Consider the following 18,724-nt stretch of genomic DNA (forward strand, 5'->3'; position numbering starts at 1 on the left):
CTAAGGTTCCCCACTCCCTCCCCTCAGCTCTGCCATTATGTGTTCTAGGGTCCCTGCTCTGAGATTCTGTACTCTGAGGTCTCTGCTTCCTGACTATGTTTGTGCCGCTGACTTGGTACTGAAAGGGTTTAGGCTTGAGGTCAGGAACAACACCCCTGAGAAGCAGCGGCCACCAGTGTGTGTTGTGAGTGTGTGTGATTTGCTAGGAGTTGTAGCTGATTTCCCCTTTAATGCTTTGCTGTGATTCTCTCAGGTTTTTTTGTGGTCTTTTCCCACCTCTACCTGGTGGTGTTCACACCGTACTGGCCGCTGGCTGGGCTCACAATTATCTGGCTGATTTTTGACTGGAAGACCCCTCAGCAAGGTAGGGCCCTGGAGGGGTTGTTGGGGAGCTGGAGTGGGGGAGAGGCCTGAGCATGGACTAAAACATAAACCCAGGCAGGAAGGGGTGCTTGGTCCCAGCTGGGCCTCATTTCTGGGGGTGGAGCAGTGTGTGGTGCAGAATGGCAGAAAGCACTTGGGACCTGTAGTCAAAAGGTCTGGTCCCAGCTTTGAGGTATATCCTATGCAACCCTGGGCAACTGGATTCATGCCTTTTATCCTCCATTTGCTCTCCTGTAAAATGGGGCTAGTCATACTGACAGAGTGATTGTGGTGGAGAATTGAGAGCACCCAGAGGGGGAAGCTCTGGCCCTCTGCAACTTTGGCCCTAAGGGCTGGGGGAGCAAGTTTGGGGAGGTTCTGGTATATTTGCAGGTGGCCGGAGGTCAGACTGGGTGAGAGGTTGGTGCCTATGGAAACAATACAGAGATTACTTTCCACTCAAGGTGAGTAGATCTCTACATCCTGGTCCTGGCCCTTTGCTGCCTTTTGGTCCACCTTCCTTCTTGACTCAGTCTCCCCCTCTTCCCCAGATGGTGAAGACTCATGACTTATCCCCCAGACACAATTACATCATCGCAACTCACCCCCATGGGCTCATGTCGCACAGCGCCTTTTGCCACTTTGCTACTGAGGCCTCTGGCTTCTCCAGGATCTTCCCCGGCATCACCCCACACTTACTCACCTTGGGAGCCTTCTTCTGGGTGCCCGTCCTTAGGGAATACGTGATGTCTAGTGGTGAGTTGCTTGGTGACCACGCCTTCACCCAGGAGATGGGTCTGAAAGGCTGGTGATTAGCTGTGGGGTGTGGGAGTGGCCAATGTTTCCATCTCTCATAGGCTCCTATCGCTCACACCTCTATAAGAAGGTCCCTTCTGTCCTCCACCAGATAATTCCATATGAGGGCTCACGTTCGTCAGCCCACCTAGGAACAAACAGATCCACCTGGGGACACACACAGACCTGACGAGACAAAGAAACAGGGATGTCTCTGATGGAGTGCCTCAGGGGTCCATCTTCAGCCCTCTTCTGGGCAAATGAGGATCACAGGAGCCGATACCTGGACTGCTTTGTTGACTTTAAAATATGATTCCAGTCCTACTAGCTACAGTGATTAGTAATATTCTGCCCAACATTGGTATTAAAGACTTAGGTGAAGGCACACATGCAGAGAAAGCTGGATGACAGCTTTGGAATCCACCATTGGGCTGGACCTAATTAGGGACAGTTTAATGGGGACAAATGTCCAGCCCTATACTAAGATCTGAAATGTCTTGATGCAGAAGTACAGGGTGGGGAGACTCTTCTGCACTGTAGGTTCTGAGGGGGGGGGCTGCCTTTTGAGAGGAGAGGCGCCAGCTGGTGTTCAGGAGAGAAGGGGCATTGACGGCTGGACTTTCCATGGGAAGGGCCACTGGGACAGCTATCGAGGAGCTGGGGCTATCCGGCTATTCAGTTTAGAGGCAAGAAGACTTTGGAGAGCCAGCTATGCTGCTTTTCTGTCCTGTGCCAGATCAATTAGACTTGTTCCGTGTGGCTCTAGAGGGCAGCCCCAGCAGAAGTAATGGGGGGAAGGTGCAGGGAGGCAGATTTAGTCTTGAGGTCAGGAACAACACCCCTGAGAAGCAGTGGGCTAACCACAGGTGGCCTGGGCTGGGCTGGGCTGGGCTGGGCAGGGCTGGGCTGGACAGGGCGGGGCTCCTGCTCCCTGCAGAGGCTGGAGGCCGATTTGTGGAGCATGTGATAATGGGGATGGTCTCTAGGGCCCCTTCTAGCTTTGATTCTGGGAGTCTGGGATACCTAGCCTACCTTTCCCCTCCCACTCCCATTTCCTTTCTCATTCTGATCTACCAGATTTTGAGTCAGTTGGATTCCTCAACTGAGCTGTCTCTGGGAACTGGGGAGAGAGATCTCTTGCTCTAACCCTTAGGGTGAGGTGTATACAAGCTGGGAATGGCCACTGTAAGGCTGGGGTTCCAGGGAACCAGGAAGGGTGAACACAGACCTCATTCCACAGTTGAAAAGGCTGGGCTGGGCTGGGCTAGGCTACACTGTCTGCTGAGACCTCTGAGTGCATGCTTCATCTACCACATGGGGATGGGGAAGTGGGGTGTTGCTCTCTATTGTGCTAAATTCTGGGTGAGCATTGTGGGAGGGCCTCCAGTTGCATCTAGACACTTTGGCAGAGCCAGGGAAAGGGCAGACCATCATTTGGGAGGTTTGAGTCTTGAAAAGTCTGGAGGCCCGGGGAAAGCAGGCCCTGGGATAATAGGGACTTTGTTGTTTCTAAGCTTCTGAAGTGGTGTGATTGGGACATTTGGGCTTGGAGGCCTGGGGCTGGGCTAAATGACCCCTGGAGGACCCTGCCCTCTCGAGATCCTTGGAGAACAGAGGTGTCCCTGTGGACTCTTTACTCAGATAGAAGCCATTTGGGGCTGGGCCCCTCGACCTCCTGATGCTTCTGTGGAGACTGGCATTGCCCTTTCCCAATGGGGAAACAATGAGGGGGTTGTGCCATTAGTGCATGTGAGACCCATCTGTCCACCCAAGATCAGGGCACACAACCCCAGGAAAAGAACCTCCCCGTTCTCCTTCTCTATTCCCCTTGCCCTCAACTTTACCCCTTAACTAAGGAGACTCCAGGCTATATCCTGAAGTTAACGAATGCGGGATACAGAGCCCTAGTCCAGGTTCCTGCCTCATGAAGCCTCTGGACTCAGGCCCAGTCAGATTGCCCTGCTCCACCTGGCCCCTGCCCTGCCTGGCACCCGGCCTACCCTGCCCGGCAGCTGTAGCAGATTTTGTGGCCCTTCTGAGCTTCTCTGCCCTTTAGGAGCATGTTCTGTGAGCCGAGCCTCCATGGACTACCTGCTGAGCAGCAAAGGCTCCGGCAATGCTGTGGTGGTGGTGGTGGGCGGCCTGGCTGAGTGCCGTTATGGCAGGCCCGGCATCTCCACACTTGTTCTGAAGAAACGTCAGGGCTTTGTGCGCAGGGCCCTCCAGCACGGGTAGGTGGCCTGGCCTGGGGTGGGCCTGGGGTCCTTGCTCCCTTCTGCCAGCCCTTAGGGGATGAAGAAAGGCCCTTAGGGAGCTCAGGGGATGACCTGGATGGAGTCTGGGGTGAGGGATACGGTGGCAGTGAACAGACTGGCCTGCTGGGATCCCTTGTTGCTGAAGGAAGAGGGGGAGAGGCCCCTGGGGCCCAGCCTTAGCCAGACAGGGAAGGGAAGGGAAGGGAAGGGGCCCAGGGGAGGCTGCCCCTCCCTCCTCATCCCCCTTATCTCCACAGGGTGGCCCTGGTCCCCTCCTACTCCTTTGGAGAAAATGAAATCTATGACCAGCACGTCTTCACTCCAGGAGGCTGGGTCAACCACTTGCAGCAATGGTTTCAGAGGTTGGTGCACATCTACCCCTGCGCCTTCTATGGCCGTGGCTTCACTGAGAACTCCTGGGGCCTTCTGCCTTACAACCGGCCCATCACCACCATCAGTGAGTCCCTTGTCTGGCTGAGACCCGACACTGCCTCTCGCTCCAGGCTCAGTCGCAGAAGCAAGGCAGTGCTGGCTGCGGACAGGCCTGAGCAAGCCAGGGAGGTCATGAGGGCAGGCAGCAGCCCCTAGCTCCTCCCCAGGCTAGCCCCAGGGGGATTGGCCATCTACCCAGGCACAGACAGGCTGCCGTCTGTGTACGTGGAGGGCGTGGGCATCCTGGCAAAAGGACAGATCCCTGAAATCACGAAGAGCTCTTGGGGGCCTTAGTGCTGTGAAGGTGGGGACAAGATGAGGGATCCAAAGGTTCCCAAGACAGACCCCTTGTGTCTTGGAGGAGGCATACAGCACAGGGCAGCAGGTTTGGTGTCAGTTTCCTCATCTGGAAAACAAGGGGGTTGGGCTGGATGATTTCTACAGTCTGTCCTAAGGATCCTTCCAGTTCCCAAGCCTATGCTCCTCCCAGTCCCCTCATCCTACTCTCATCTCCACCTCCTGTGCCTCCCTCATCCTGTGCCCCCTCATCCTGTGCCCCCTCATCCTGTGCCCCCTCACCCTGTGCCCCCTTCACCCTGTGCCCACCTCTCCCTGTGCCCCCTCATCCTGTGCCCTCCTCACCCTGTGCCCCCTTCACCCTGTGCCCACCTCTCCCTGTGCCTCCCTCATCCTGTGCCCCCTCATCCTGTGCCCCCCTCACCCTGTGCCCCCTTCACCCTGTGCCCACCTCTCCCTGAGCCTCCCTCATCCTGTGCCCCCCTCACCCTGTGCCCCCCTCACCCTGTGCCCCCCTTACCCTGTGCCCACCTCACCCTGTGCCCCCCTCATCCTGTGCCCAACTTGTGTGAAACCTAAAGAAATGACTCCTTTGGACTCAATGATGTCTATGATCCTTCCCAGTAAAAGAGTCTGGAGAGTCAGGGGCTTCCGAGAGTCACTGTTCAAGCTAGGGGAAGGGGTGGAGAAGGTAGGGAAGAGAAGGGGAAAAGAGAGGAGGAAAGGGAAAGGGGAGGGAAGGCCTCAGTCCAGGGTTTGCTGCTGACGGTCCCTTCCAGGGAGGGAGTGATTCTGATGCCTTCCCATTTTCGTTTTCTGCCCTGGCAGTTGGGAAGCCCCTACCGATCCCTAAGATAGAGAACCCAAGCCAGGAGACGGTGGACAAATACCACGCTCTGTACCTCACGGCCCTGCGGAAGCTGTTTGATGAGCATAAGGTCCAATATGGGATCTCGGAGAGCCAGGAGCTGGAGTTTGTCTGAAAGCTGCCCATCAGCAAGCTTCGCGTCTTAGGAGGGAGATGTTAAGGAAGCAGGCAAGGATATGCATGTACGGGAGCTGTGGGTGGACTTGCTGGACGCGGAGACTCAGCTAGGGGGGCAGATAGGGGCAGATAAAGAGAGCTTGGAGCCTCTCCCACTGGGTTGAGCCAGGTGATTGTTTCAATTCTTCATGCCTTGGGCTTCTGGAGGCAGAGAAGTGGCACAGGGCCAGGCAAGGCATGAGATTAGCAGGGGGCTCACGATTTCTTGTGTGGGGGTGGCAACTCTTCCTTAGGGCACAGTATACCATTGGACAGCCAATAAAAATGCCTCCTGAAATGCAGTTCCAGAAGTATTTATTAAGTGCCAAATACACAACAAGGTCTGGGGGGGAGAGATACAAAGGTTCTCTGAGACATGGGGCCTGCCCTCATGGAGCTTCCAGTTTGGTAAGGGGAGAAAACATGGACACAGACAACTACTGTATGCAAGAGAATGAATACAGGTACATGGGAGGCGTATAAAGTGCTACACAATCAGTGGAAGGAGAGAGCATGTCTTGATGGGGGTGGGCTGGGAAGGCCTCCTGGGGGAGGCAGCATTTGAGTGGGGCCTTGAAGGACATCACCAGAAGGAGCTCTTATGGGAGGACATCGCAGGCAGGGGGAATGGTAGTTGTAGAGGCCCCCAAGCCAGAAGACAAAGGCGACATTCCAGGGATGTCAAGCCAAACAGAATTCTGAGAGGGGGACCCATGCAAGCTTGGACTGGTCAAGGCTATTAGAGCCAGATTGTGGAGGCCTCAAATGCCAGGCTTAGGAGCTTGGACTGATTTGATGGGTGAGAGGCTGTGGTGACCGATGGTCATGGCGGGAATGACACCTGGTGACTGACGGGACCCCAAGCGAAACATGCCGAGTAGTCTCCTAAGCAGGGGTACGTGGGTGGTGCAGCCACCAACAGACATTGCAAAGGAAGAAAGAAGAGCAGGTGTTTAGCGAGGCTCCAGGAAACATGGCACAGAGAGCCTGCTGGGTAGCCATGTGGCTTTGGGAATCACTCGGGCACCCGTGCCAGGTGATGCCAGTGAAGAGGCTGACGTAGAGGGACAGAGCAGAGGGAATCAAGAGAAGGCAAAAAGGAGTGATGAGGGAGGCAGGAGAACCTGAAAAATGGGGGCTCATGGAAGCCAAGGAGGCAGGCACCAAAGAAGAGAGGGCAGTCAGCAGGCACCAAAGAAGAGAGGGCAGTCAGCAGGCACAGAAACAGCAAAGAAGAATGAGAACTGAAAGTGGGAGAGTGAAGCTTGGGGACAGAGGCCACCCTTCAGGGACTTACAGACCTTAGAGCTCGAAGGCCACTTAGAGGTCAAGGTCACCCCTGGTGCAATCTCCAGCTGGGCTATGCTTGAAGACCTTTCACGACCTTACTCTTGGACAGCTCTCATTGGTTGGTTTCCTGACATCAAGCTTAAATCAATCTCTCCTCTCCTCTCTCTCTCTCCCCCCTCTCCTCTTCTCTCTCGCTCTCTTCTCTCTTCTCTCTCTCTTTTCTCCTCTCTCTCTTCTCTCCTCTCTCTCTTCTCCCCTCTCTCTCTTTCCCCTTCTCCCCCCCTCTCTCTCCCCCCCTCTATCCTTTCTCCTCTCTCTTTCCCCCTCTCTCTCTCTCCCTCTCTCTCTCTCCCTCTCTCTCTCTCTCATCTCACTGCCCTCAGTCCTGTTCTCTAGGGACCAAGAAGAACAAGTCTAAACCCAAGCGCAGCACTTGTATACCCTTCGTGGCCTGGGCCGACATCCCCCGTTCCCTCTAGCGGCTCGTCGCTTGGCACAGTCTCCAGTCTTTTCTCCGTCACGGCCACTCTAACTTTTTCTTCCCAATCCCAAATTTGAAGTTGGAACTTGGATTACTTGCTCATGAGTCATTTCTATTTCTGCAGTTACAGATCCCCTTGATTATCAAAGCAAGCCCCCAACTTAGTGGCTTCTCTGCTTTGGTTGGAGCTCCCTCAGGTGTCTGGATAGTTGAAGTGTGCAGTCACTACGACTTCATGTTTCTGTGCTAGGTTTGGGATGTTTCTAGAACCCAAGTAGCCTGTGGTGCACTCCTAAAACCACACCTCTTCCACTCCTTCTCCAGTTGGTCCTCATCCCAGTGCTCTCAGCCATGTTTCCTTCACCCCTGTGCTTCCTGGATTTCCTCACATGAGTCTCACATGTCTTCTTCATATAGGATGTCGCTCCCCCCCCCCCAGCTTTTTATCTACAACCCAATCACAAGGTCTATGCCACCTCTACTGTCTCGCTTGCTTCCTTGTACTAGGACCTCCGGTTCCCTTTTGCACTCACACTTTGACATGTGAGGTGGCATTGCTGGCTCTCTTCATGGACATTGCTTCCTGTTAGTCACTGGCCCTCTTTCATTATTCTTCCTCCTATGCTGTACTTGCTACTTTTTCTGATATCAAGCTTGGCATAGAAAGATGTAGACACTTTCCTCTCTTTGTCTCTCTTTTCCGATTTCCAAGGCTGCGGGCAGATGGATTCTTCTGGCTGTAAGGATATCCAATTCCCGGTCAAGTCCCTCATTTCGTCATCTTAAGCCACGGCCCCCAGATCCAAACGCTGCTCTTAGACACCATCATTTGTGGCAGTGGATTAGTCCCTAAATACTCTCCTCTTTTCAGATTCCTCTACTTTGAGGCAGCAGTCTTTTGGGATTTTGCCTAGGACTTGGTCATTGTTGGCAAGGCTTTCTAGATGCCTTGTGGTGGTATCCTTTGCCCACATGGCCAGTGGTTTTTTTTTTCCCCTTCCTTCACTATGTCACATCCTTCTGCCCTCCAACTTCCTGGCCCAGGTTAGGATTCCCCTCTGACTCCATTCACATCATTTTCCTGTTTTTCACTTGAAACACTTCTTCCATTAAAGGAACACTTTATTGTCCCCAGTCACCCGGACAGTAGAGACAGTCTTCTGGTCCTTTCACTTTCTCCTCTACGATGGAGACCAACTTGCACTTTGAGCGTACTTGGGGGTGTTCTTGGGTTGTGTTTGGTATTAGCAGAAACGTCAACGTTACACACTGCCAGGTGCCCACAGTTCTTGCTTGCCTTCTGTCCTTGCTTGAAGGGAGATCCTCAGGGCTTTTGCTCTTTCTTTCTAGTCCCTCTCTTGGTTAACCCTTGTGGCCACACATACCTGTTTGTCAGGCTGGGGGGCTCAGGTGAGCCTTTGTTTATGTTGGGTGTTTGTACTCTGTCCTAAAGCAAACTGCACCCCACAAGCAGAAATCTGATTCTATGATTCAATCTAACTAGACACCTGGGTAGAAGTTACCTTGCTAACTGGTTTCCAGCTATCTCCTGGCTGCTTAGTTCTCTGTGACTTGGTGACATCATTGAGGACCTCAGAGGGAGCAGTTTCAGCAGAGCAGTGATCAGAAGCTCCTTGAGGGCAGAGATTGTCTTTTGCCTTTTTGTATTCCTAGTGCTTAGCACAGTGCCTGGTACACAGTAGGTGCTTGATAAATGTTTATTGGTTGATTGTCTGAAGCCAGAAGGCAAAGGATTGAAGAGGGAGAGGAAGTGTGGTGAGTCTAGAACCTTAGCAAGGCCCCCTGAAAATCAATAATAATTACGCCCGTGGCTTTCCTTCACATGATTTCCCTCACATGGTTTTCCCCTCAAAAACATCTCATCTTCCATTCCATTAAACTCTGTTGACATTTATTAGGCACCTATTGCAAGGCACCTGTGCTGAATGCTGAGGATATACTAAGATGAAAAAAATGTGATGATTCCTGTCTTCAAATACCTATTAAAAGTGCTTACTATTTGTAAAGCACCACCAGGCTCTGTTAGAAATGCCATCAAGTGGAAGAGAGAAAAGACTCATTCTGTTTGGTCCCAAAGGACACACCTAGGAGCAGAGAGACAGATACGACTGGATATGAGCTAGCCCAAAGCAGGATGGGTTATGCCTTGGGAGGTGGTGGGTCTCCCTTCACCGAAGTTCTTCAAGCAAAGGCTGACCTCGTCTTGGGGATTTTTTCTTTGGCTGCCTGCCTGCCGACCCTTCGAACTCTGAGATTCTATGAGACAGTCTCTGACCTCAAGGATGTGAGAAGCACACAAAATTAACTCTATTAGACATTAGATTATAAAAAGGGGAGGTTGCAGAGGTAGGTTGTGATCTCCTCTACCTGGGTGGAGGGGTGGAGGTCAGAGATCAGAGAAGGCCTCTGAGACAAGGTGGTGCCTAAGCTGGGTCTTGAAGGAAGGGAAAGAATTTTAGTAAGTGGGAATGTGGAGATCTGTTTCAGAGATGGGGTGAGGCATATGCAAAGGCATGGAGGTGGGACAGGGCAGAGCAAGACTGGGACCTAGCTAGCAGGCCAGTTTGGTTACAGCATTATATTCATGAAAGGGAGTGCTAGAAGATGTTAGGTTAGTGCCAGAGTGCCTAGGGCCTGGAATGCCAGGCTATTTTTTCGTCTTGGGGACATGGGAAGTCCCTGAAGTTTTTTGAGCAGTGCAGCAGCATGGTACGTGGCAGAAGCACAAAGGGCAGATTGGAGACCGGGAGCCCACGTAGGAGGCCATAACAGTTTTCCAGGCAAGAGGCAATGAGAGCCTAGACATTGGAGGCGTAGTGGCAGTGGACGTGAGGGAATGACTAGGAGAGAGACTGTGCAGATACAATGGATAAGATGGGGGAGTGGGAAAGATGAGTTAAATATGACACCCAAATTTTGAACCTAGGTAAACTGGGAGTGCCGTCCAGCTGCACAGTTCCCCCAAATAGGGAAGATGGGAGGGGGTAGTCTAGTCGATAGGCCAAGCTCACTTTCCCCTTCCAGGAACCCAGCTGCTATTCCCCCAGGAAGTTAGACTTAAGTCACATTTCTTCAGGTTTCCTTTCCCTTTATTCTCGATTTTGTCAGCTTCCCTAGTACGGAAATGAGTCTGTCGGATTTGGGGCCCCAGAGTTCCATATGAATGTGGGGCAGGAACCAAAGAGAGCAAAGCAGCCCTGGAGCCTTGTGATGGCTTGTCACAAGCACTTAGCCATGCTGGGGGGACATGTCTGTCATTTCGCCGGTGGGCTCCTTCTAAATTCTTAAGGATCTGAGGCATGAAATAATCAAGAGTGAAATGAGCAGAACCAAGAGAGCGTTGTATAGAGTAACAGCAATAGGTTTGTTTTTTTTTTAAATAATGCAATCATTGTATTTTTAAATGTAAAATATTTCCATCTTAGTCATTTTGTACAAGAAGAGTTGAATGAAAGAAAAAAAATGAAAGAGTGAAAAATAGCATGCTTCAGACTGCATTCAATCAATATCAGTTCTTTCTCTGGAGGTAGATAGCAGGCTTCATGAGTCCTTTGGGATTGTCTTAGATCATTGTATTGCTGAGAAGAGCTAAGTCATTCACAGCTCTTCATCAAACAATGTGGCTGTTACTGTGTACAAAGTTCTCCTGGTTCTGTTCACCTCGCTATGCACCAGTTCATGTAAGACTTTCCAGGTTTTTCTGAAATCACGCTGTTTGTCATTTCTTATAGCACAATCCTATTCTATCACAATCATATACCACAGCTTGTTAAGCCATTCCCCAATTGATAGGCATTCCTTTGATTTCCAATTCTTAGCTACCACAAGAAGAGCTGCTGTAAATAGTTTTGTTCATGTGGGTCTTTTCCCCTTTTTTGGATGTCTTTGGGATACAGCCCTAGCAGTGTTATTGCTGGGTCAAAGGGTATGCACATTTTTATAGCCCTTTGGGCATAGTTCCAAATTGCTCTCCAGAATGGTTGGATCAGTTCACAACTCCACCAACAATGCATTAGTGTTCCAATTTTCCCACATCTCCTCCGACTTTGAGCATTTTCCCTTTTTGTCACGTTAGCCACTCTGATAGGAGTGAGATGGTACCTCAGAGTTGTTTTAATTTGCATTTCTCTGATCAATAGTGATTTAGAGAACTTTTTCATATGACTATAGATAGCTTTGATTTCTTTGAAAACTGCCTGTTCGTATCCTTTGACCATTTATCAATTGGGGAATGACCTGTATTCTTCTAAATTTGACTCAGTTCTTTATATATTTGAGAAATGAGGCCTTTATCAAGAGATGCTTGTTACAAACTTTTTCCCCCAATAATTTTGATGGCATTGGTTTTGTTTGTGCAAAACCTTTTAAATTTTATATAATCAAAATGATCTAATTTACATTTTGTAATGCTATGTCTTCTTTGGTCCCAAATTCTTCCCTTATTCATAAATCTGACAGATAAACTACTCCATGCTCTCTTAAAGCAATATTGTTTTAAGAACACTTTGAGTGACTAAGTCAATTTGAGTCTTATAAATACTCAAATCAACTACAAAGGACCTGTGAAGGAAGATGCTATCGACTTTCAGACAACGAACTCATAAATGGAAGTATGTATAGTATGGTTTTACATACACATACACACATAAGCACACACACATATTTGTGTCTAATGGCAGCCATCTCTAGGGCGGGGTGGGGTGGAAGGGGCAAAAATAGAAAAAGTGCACAGCTGAGAATAGAAGAAACTTTCGAAGGAAGCATGGAAGGCAGAGGAGTTTTGAAAACGACATGTAATACTTAGTTTTTCTCAAAAAGTAAACAGTGTGAAATGTAAATTTATGGTTTTAGAGAATCCTCTTTTTATGTTGTGCTATGTACATATTCTCTTTTTTTAATCTTTCTGTATTTAAGTTCAAAATGAATAAAAAAAGGCCTTGAGGACTGGTGATTTCACTACACCACGTCTGTTAGTTTGGCCTACAACATCTGCCGTTGAGTGGGTGTCTGCCTCTCCCGGGCCCATCAAACAATGAGACCAAGGCAAGTGGTTCATTCAGCCTCTGCTTAGCTCCTTTTTGTGTCGGAGGGTACATTTTCCTGAGCTCCTGGAGGGCGGGTGTTTAAAGAGTCATCGAATTTCCCACGGATGCTCATTTCCTATATAGAGCAGAGCTTCAGCTCTGTGACCAGGGCTCAGCTGCAGAAACCCTGCTGGTCAATGCTTCTATTCCACCTCTTCTCCTGGTACACCGAGGGGGAGACATGAATGCCTAGAGCTCTGGCCTGGGCCTTTCAGCATCCTGGGAATCTCTTTGTCATCTGGACTCTCTGTGGAATTATCGAGACCATGGAACTGGCTGCCCCAAAGCCCCACGAGGGGCCTGAGAAGGGGCTCTCAGGGCCTCAGACCCCAGCTACGGCATACTGAGATCCCTGAGCTCAGCTGGTGGGTAGACTCATTATCTCACTGCTTGGGAAAAAGGCCCATTTGCATGTTGCTTAGGCCTGGGCCCTGGCCTTGCCTTAGGGGTGACCCAAGGTATGCAGCTCTGAGAAAAGGTGGGGGGAAGGGGAGGGTGTTGGCTCAGGGACACCTTGTTCTTTGGGCCTTGGTGGCTTGGAGGTAACTTGGTTCTCTCCTTCCCTCACAGGGTGGGGCCTGGGTAACAAGAAGACCTTGGACCTTTCACAGAGCAGGGGCTCTCTGGTTGGTGGGATTAGGGGCCAGCACTTTGCAAACAAGTCCAACCTCTCATGGGGGGAAATGCTTTTATTGGCCAAGAACAAACCATTCATTTACACAAACTTACAACCTGGCTTATATATACAGTATGTATATGTGATATACACAGAGCAGCTCCACCAAACCGCAGCAAGCCTGTGCTCCCACACTAGGCATCTCTTGGGCCTGCTTGGCCCACCTGCACTGAGTCACAGAGACATCCTATCCAAGTAAGAGGTGCCAGCTGCCCCAGCCCTTCTTGGAGGGACCCAATGGGGTTTTAAGAGCAGAGTGCAGAGACTTAGAGGAGAGGCAGTCCGTTTGGGCCTCCAGCCTCCTGCAGAGGATTGGAGCCTGTCCTGGTTCCTGGACTGGGAGCAGCCCAGGCTCAGCTGGCACCAGCACCCTACCATCCCAAGCTCTTTCATACAGCCTTGCACTGGGGCTCCCAGCCCCCAGCTCACACCGGCACCTCTGCCCTGAGCTTGATACAAAACTTGGGGAACAGGAAGACTTCAAAAGGTAGGGGATGCTCCTTTTGGCCTGGGTGTCACCAAGTGGGTGTTGGGGAAGTAGAGTCCAGTGACTGTGACAGGACCTTGGACCACGGGCCACCCCCCTGCATCCCTGCCTGAGCCCCGCAGGCTAGAAGACCAGCACTAGTCAGAGCACCCTACAGAAAGCATTTAGTGTACTGGACCTTTGTCCTTTTTTCCCCACAGGGGCCTGCCTCCAGGTGCTAGTGTCTCCTGTGGGGATCTTGATGCTTTCCCACTGGAAGCAGGAAGCTCGGGGCAAACAGGGGAGGCTGGTTGCTCAGCTGACCTCTTCACCTGCATAAAGTTGAGACTGGTGGAACCCACAAGGAGGTTAGTTACATCTCGCTTTGGTTGAATAGCAGATTTATTAAAATGGGTTAAATAAAACCTACATGGTGACTATAATATGGCCCACAGAACCAAGACCCATCTGGGTTCCAGTTGCTGTGAGGTAATAAAGCCAGGATCCTCAAGGAGAATGGAAAGTCCCAATGAGGCTATTTTAACTTTCTTCTCAGTGTGTAGGTAGGGCTGGGGGAGGACCCCAAATTGACTGCACCAACCCAAGCAGCTCCAGTCACCAAGGGCTGGACATAGAGGCTGCTTGGGCTTTAGCTGGAGAAAAGAAGCCTCTTGAGGGCAGGGACTGTTTCATGCTTGTTATTAGATCCTGGGGTGTGGCACATAGTAGTGACATTCAAAAATGTCTGCTGGATTGATTGGAATTGACCACGGCAGGAGCTGGGGCTGTGGTAGGGGCTGAGTCAGGGTGTCCTGAGGGCTTTGCTGTTGGGACTGAGTGAGCCAAAGCCTCCATTAGTCAGATGGACAAGCCACATCCTATTTCTTGCATCAGTGGTCATGACATGAAGGAGAAGGGCCCTCAGCACCGTTGGAGGGGGCAGGGCAGGGATTCAAATCTTTCTTCTAGTCTTCCAGCCCTCAGGGAAAGCCAAACGAATGAAGGTCAGTGAGGCACACCTCCAACTTCTCCCCATTCTTTTGACCTCAAAGTAACTTCCAAACGCAGCCACAGGCCTCTTCTGCAGCAACCACAGCGGGCCCCATCCCTGTCAGAAAGAGCAAAGACCCCCAGCTCTCAGGTTCTCTTTGGGAAGGGACTGGGGAAGGTTGCCTGGGGCACCTAACCCCATGCAGTGCCCCACAGTTTGGGCTGAGAGAGGCAGGGATGGGAGCCCTTTCCCTTTCCTCCTGTTTCACTCCTGCTCTGCCAGCGTCTAGAATTGGTCTTTCTTAAGAAGGTCTTTTGGGCCAGAGACTCTGGAGCTCTCCAAGGTACTTTCCAGTGTCATTGCCACTTCTCCTCTGTGTCTCTCCTTGGGCGTCAAGCTCTCGCCAGTGGGGCTGCTTGGTCCTTCACCTCCCTCATAGCCCTCAGGAGGTAGGTAGACACTGATTCAGTTAGCGTGATGGGGGACCAGCAGCCCTGCTTGGCGCAACACCAAGTGGACATAGGGTCTGAAGGTTAATGGACCTTTTCTCTCAGTACGGAAGTCCCAGCAGCTACCGGGCTGGCCAGTGCTGCCAAGAAATGGACATACCAGGGCTCTGGATTTCTTCAGTAGGCTTCCAGTGCCTTTCTCCTGTGGACTGTCCATTTGGGAGTCCCACTTGGCCGCATGAGCAGGGGAATGGCAAGCTCTTCTGTGTCTGACTGTCCAAAAGATCATGAACAGCGAGCTTTCTAGGAGGTGGGAGGCCCACACTGGGTTGGTGTCTGTAGGGCCTTAGGTCCGAAGGCTGTCACTAGCAGATGCCACAGAGTGTAACCCCAGGCCCCTCTTGCCACTTGGCCATGGGGATACACAAGCTCTGCAGTTCTCACTGCCCAGCAGCCCCTCTGCAGGCTCTGCTGCGGTGGGAGAGTCAGGCAATAGGGGTGGGAGTGGAAGAAAAACTTTAGGACACTCAAGAAAATGAAAGCATCTGTCCCGACTGGTGGCCTTGGTCTACCCCAATCTATCGATAGGGCTTTACCTTGGACCAAGCTAAGTAACTTAGGGAATGATTGGTGCTGAGCAAGAGTGGCCTCCTTGGAACCAGCAGACAACTAGTTCTAAACCCATCCTGGAGCTTCCTTAAAGTCCATTTGCGAGGAAGACTGCTGTGAGTCCTGAAACCAGCTGAGGGAACTGCAGTCCTTGGGAGGCAAAGCAACTTGGCCAAGGTCCCATTTGTAGAAGCAGCAGAAGCATGATTCGAATCCAGGGCCAGCGCCCTTTCCATCGGCTCCCACTTAGGTGTCCTACCTTGCTGCCTAAGCGACGCTCAGTCCAGAGGCCTCAAGCCAACCTCCGGCACAGATCATGGACTCCCTTAGCGGCCCGAGCCTCACGGGGAAGGGGGACTCTTCAGCCACATCTCACCCTTTCCTCCTTGGTCAGCTAGCACTCCCACTGTTCAGCATCCCCTGGAGCTCTGAGGCGGGGAGGACTTAATAGACCCTTCTGGTGGAAGGCAGCTGGGCTAGTTCACACAACTAAGGTTTAGCCTCTGGAATCCTTGACCTTGAAGGGACGACCAGAAGTCATCTGGTCCAATCCCCTGCCAGTGGGCACAATTCTGTAAGCAGAATGAAAGCCTTTTGTGCGTCGTCACATCAAATGGGAAAAGCTCTTGGTCTCAGACGAGGAGCTCTCTGGTGGGGAGAATGGAAGCCATAGCCAGCTTGGGATGAGTATAGATTCTGGGTGTGCGTGGAGGGGGTGCATGGCCCAATCGCAGGAATTTACTGAGAGCTGAGGATGGCCCTGGAAATGAGGGAGAAGGCCATGGTCCCATTTCCTGAGCCCAGACTACAGCATGCTGGGGTGGGGGGGGGAAGGGGTGTGGCAGAGACAGGGCAAACTTGAGGATGGAGGCTGGAAACCAAGTGAGGGCCTCCTCTCAGTCGAAGCAGGCGGCCTCAATGGGGCCTGCAGGCCGTCAGGGCCGAGCAGCCAGCACAGCCATCAGCCCATACCAAGGGCCCCATTGTGGGCTTGCTCTGTCCCTCCCCCCTCCCCACTTCTGTCCCTTCACACTGCATCACGGCAAAGGCCCACTTAAGGTGAGCCCAGAAGCAGAGGTTCAGGTGGAAAGCCATCTAGTCCAAGGCCCTCAGCTTGCAGACAGGAAGGTGAAGTCAGAGTGGAAAGGACTGTGGAGGTGAGGCCCAGAGATGCTGAGGAAGAGCCTGAGGAAGTGGTGAAGGCAGGATGCTAATGGACCATTGACTCGTGCTGGTGCCCAAGGGCCCTGAGGGTGGGGGTTTGAACTGAGGGCCTCTTTGGCAGCTCCCTCCCTGGCTCCTGGCTCTGCCAGTTCTTGCCCCGAAGTGCCTGCCGCCACAGAGCTGGCGGTGTCAGAGTTCTGAAGGCGATGGGCTTGTGGGTCACCCCTCATCCCGAGCCCAGTGGTGCTGAGTGTCCTAAGACTGGCCTGGCCCTCCCGAGGCCAGTGGCCCTACCCCCTGCCTCCCCCGGGGTCCCAGCAAGCCGGCTCGCCCGAAAGCCACTAATTAGGGGATAAATAGACCATGAGCAGCTGGCTCTCTCGCTCTCTCCTCTGTCTCTCCTTGGCTGGAAGATGCCTACATCTCCATCCAAACTGTGCAATGGTGGGGCGGCCCCAGGTGTCCTGGCCTCCCAGCCAGGGAGAGTCTAGGAAGCAGGGGCCTCGCCTAGTCGGATGGCCCCAAAGAACGTGCTGTGCTTGCTCATGTTTATGGAGATGTCGGCGTGCACCATCTTGACGGCAATCTTCTGGTGGGCCCTGAGGAGGCACACGCCTGCCGTGTAGCACGTGTTATAGTTGGTCTTGCCCGTCTCGATGCTCCGGGTACACTGTAAGAAGGGCTTCTCATCCACCACCACCTCATAGCTGGCAAAATCCGTGAAGTTGATGTAGTAAACCTGGGGGGGAGAGGGGACAAGGAGGGGTGAGATGGGGCAGGGCTGTGCAGGCATCTCCCTGGAGGGAGGACCAGCCCCTGCCAGGCTGAGGGCCGGGCTAGGCCCAGCCATCCCAAGTCTTCTGAGAACCAGGCTGAGGGCCGGGCCGCCCCAAGGCTTCTAAGGACTGGGCCGCCCCAAGGCTTCTGAGGCCCAGGCCAGGCCGCCCCAAGGCTTCTGAGGCCCAGGCCAGGCTGTTCCAAGGCTTCTGAGCCACACTAAAGCTTTTGCAGGCCAAGATGAGGGCTGGCCGCCCCAAGGCTTCTGAGGCCCAGGCTAAGGGTAAAGAGTTCTGGGGCGGAGGGCAGGAGACCAGGGTTCAAGTCCTCGTTCTGCCACTGACTTGCTGTGTGATCTTGGGGAAGTCACTTCCCGTCTCTGGGTCTGTTTCCCTATCTGCAAAATGACAGAGGAACTGGATAATCTCCCAGGTTCCTTTGTCCAGCCCTGATGATTGCTGAAATTGAAGAAGCCTGCAAGCTTCCTTTTATCAAGGGGAGTCCTGGACAGTGGCCAGGAGTGGCTGGCCAGGAAGTTCACACAAGGCCAGCTGGGGATTTGGGCAGCCTCATAAGGCCCTCGAGAGGCCCCTTGGACTTGCCTCGGGTATTCTCTCCTTAGTCCTGGCACAAGGGCAGGTCTTATATGCTGATTTTAGGGAAGGGCAGTAGAGCCAGAGAATCAACCAGGCAAGGACATATGAAGGCCAGGTTCTTCATCCTAGAGCGTCGAGATGAACTTTCCTGTCTTCTTCCTTCCTCCCTCCCTCTGTCCCCCTCTCCTCCTCCTCCTCCTCCTCCTCTCTTTCTTCCTTCCTCCCTTCTTTCTTTTTTTTCTTTCTTTCTTTCTGTCTGTTTTTCTTTCTGTCTTTCTTTCTTTCTGTCTGTCTGTCACTACTTCCTGGCAGAGTGCTATAGTAGAGGCTGTGGGGTTCAGCAACAGAGACTATTTACTCACTTCCTTGCTCAGCCTCAGGCCCTGAAAAAAAAGTACAAATCCATGACCTGAGTGGCCAGGCAGCTAAGATAATGTGCATTTGCCCTTCTCCAGGGGCTCAGTTGAGACACACGCCCTTGGCCCAGAAGGGATGCGCTGCAGGTGGCAGAGAGGCAGAGCTGGCTCTGCTCAAGTCCCATGAGCAGGCCCAGAAGTGAAGAGCTGGGGGTGGGGAAGGGCAGCACCACACATTCTGGGGCTCGTCAGGAGCTGGCTGAGGATGTTGCCAAAGATGATCCCGGCTTGGACGAGGTCCCCTCTGCAGTCCCTCTCAAGCCTGCCATTCTGGGATTCCCACGGTGGGGGACCAGGTTCTGAACTAACAACGGACACCTGAGACCAGTTGGGCCAATCTTGTTAATGGCTGGGCTCCCCATCGCTCAGCTGGTCTGGCCGTCTCTCGGCCTGACACCTTAGAGAAGGCCCAAGCTTTAGGCTCTGTCATCTCCCCTAATGGAGATGCCTGCCAGGGCCCAGTGTGCCCAAGGCATAGGCAAAGAAAGAAAGAGGGGCTTAAATGAGAGGGGGAGAGGGGGAGAGGGGGAGAGGGGGA

The 18,724-nt window shown here is 52.4% G+C and overlaps 2 protein-coding genes across 5 annotated transcripts in view; one reads left to right on the forward strand and one right to left on the reverse strand.

Annotated features, from left to right (window-relative positions):
- AWAT2 (acyl-CoA wax alcohol acyltransferase 2) overlaps positions 1-6,625 on the forward strand; it is a 60,572-nt gene extending 53,947 nt beyond the window's left edge. For all 4 annotated transcript variants that reach the window (XM_027836725.1, XM_027836727.1, XM_027836726.1 and 1 more), the window contains exons 2-7: positions 254-364; positions 757-827; positions 915-1,119; positions 3,215-3,389; positions 3,671-3,870; positions 4,971-6,625. In XM_027836725.1, the coding sequence (XP_027692526.1) occupies positions 254-364; positions 757-827; positions 915-1,119; positions 3,215-3,389; positions 3,671-3,870; positions 4,971-5,125 (917 nt within the window). In that variant the 3' untranslated portion in view covers positions 5,126-6,625. The remainder of the gene's footprint in view (positions 1-253; positions 365-756; positions 828-914; positions 1,120-3,214; positions 3,390-3,670; positions 3,871-4,970) is intronic.
- A 6,086-nt stretch (positions 6,626-12,711) lies between these two features.
- Positions 12,712-18,724, reverse strand: part of EDA (ectodysplasin A) — a 191,280-nt gene continuing 185,267 nt past the window's right edge. The window contains exon 8 of the mRNA XM_027836809.1: positions 12,712-17,136. Within this exon, the coding sequence (XP_027692610.1) occupies positions 16,885-17,136 (252 nt within the window). The 3' untranslated portion in view covers positions 12,712-16,884. The remainder of the gene's footprint in view (positions 17,137-18,724) is intronic.

The sequence above is a fragment of the Vombatus ursinus genome, unplaced genomic scaffold (assembly GCF_900497805.2).
Source record: "Vombatus ursinus unplaced genomic scaffold, bare-nosed wombat genome assembly UNPS02014819.1, whole genome shotgun sequence".
Taxonomy (NCBI): Eukaryota; Metazoa; Chordata; class Mammalia; order Diprotodontia; family Vombatidae; genus Vombatus; species Vombatus ursinus.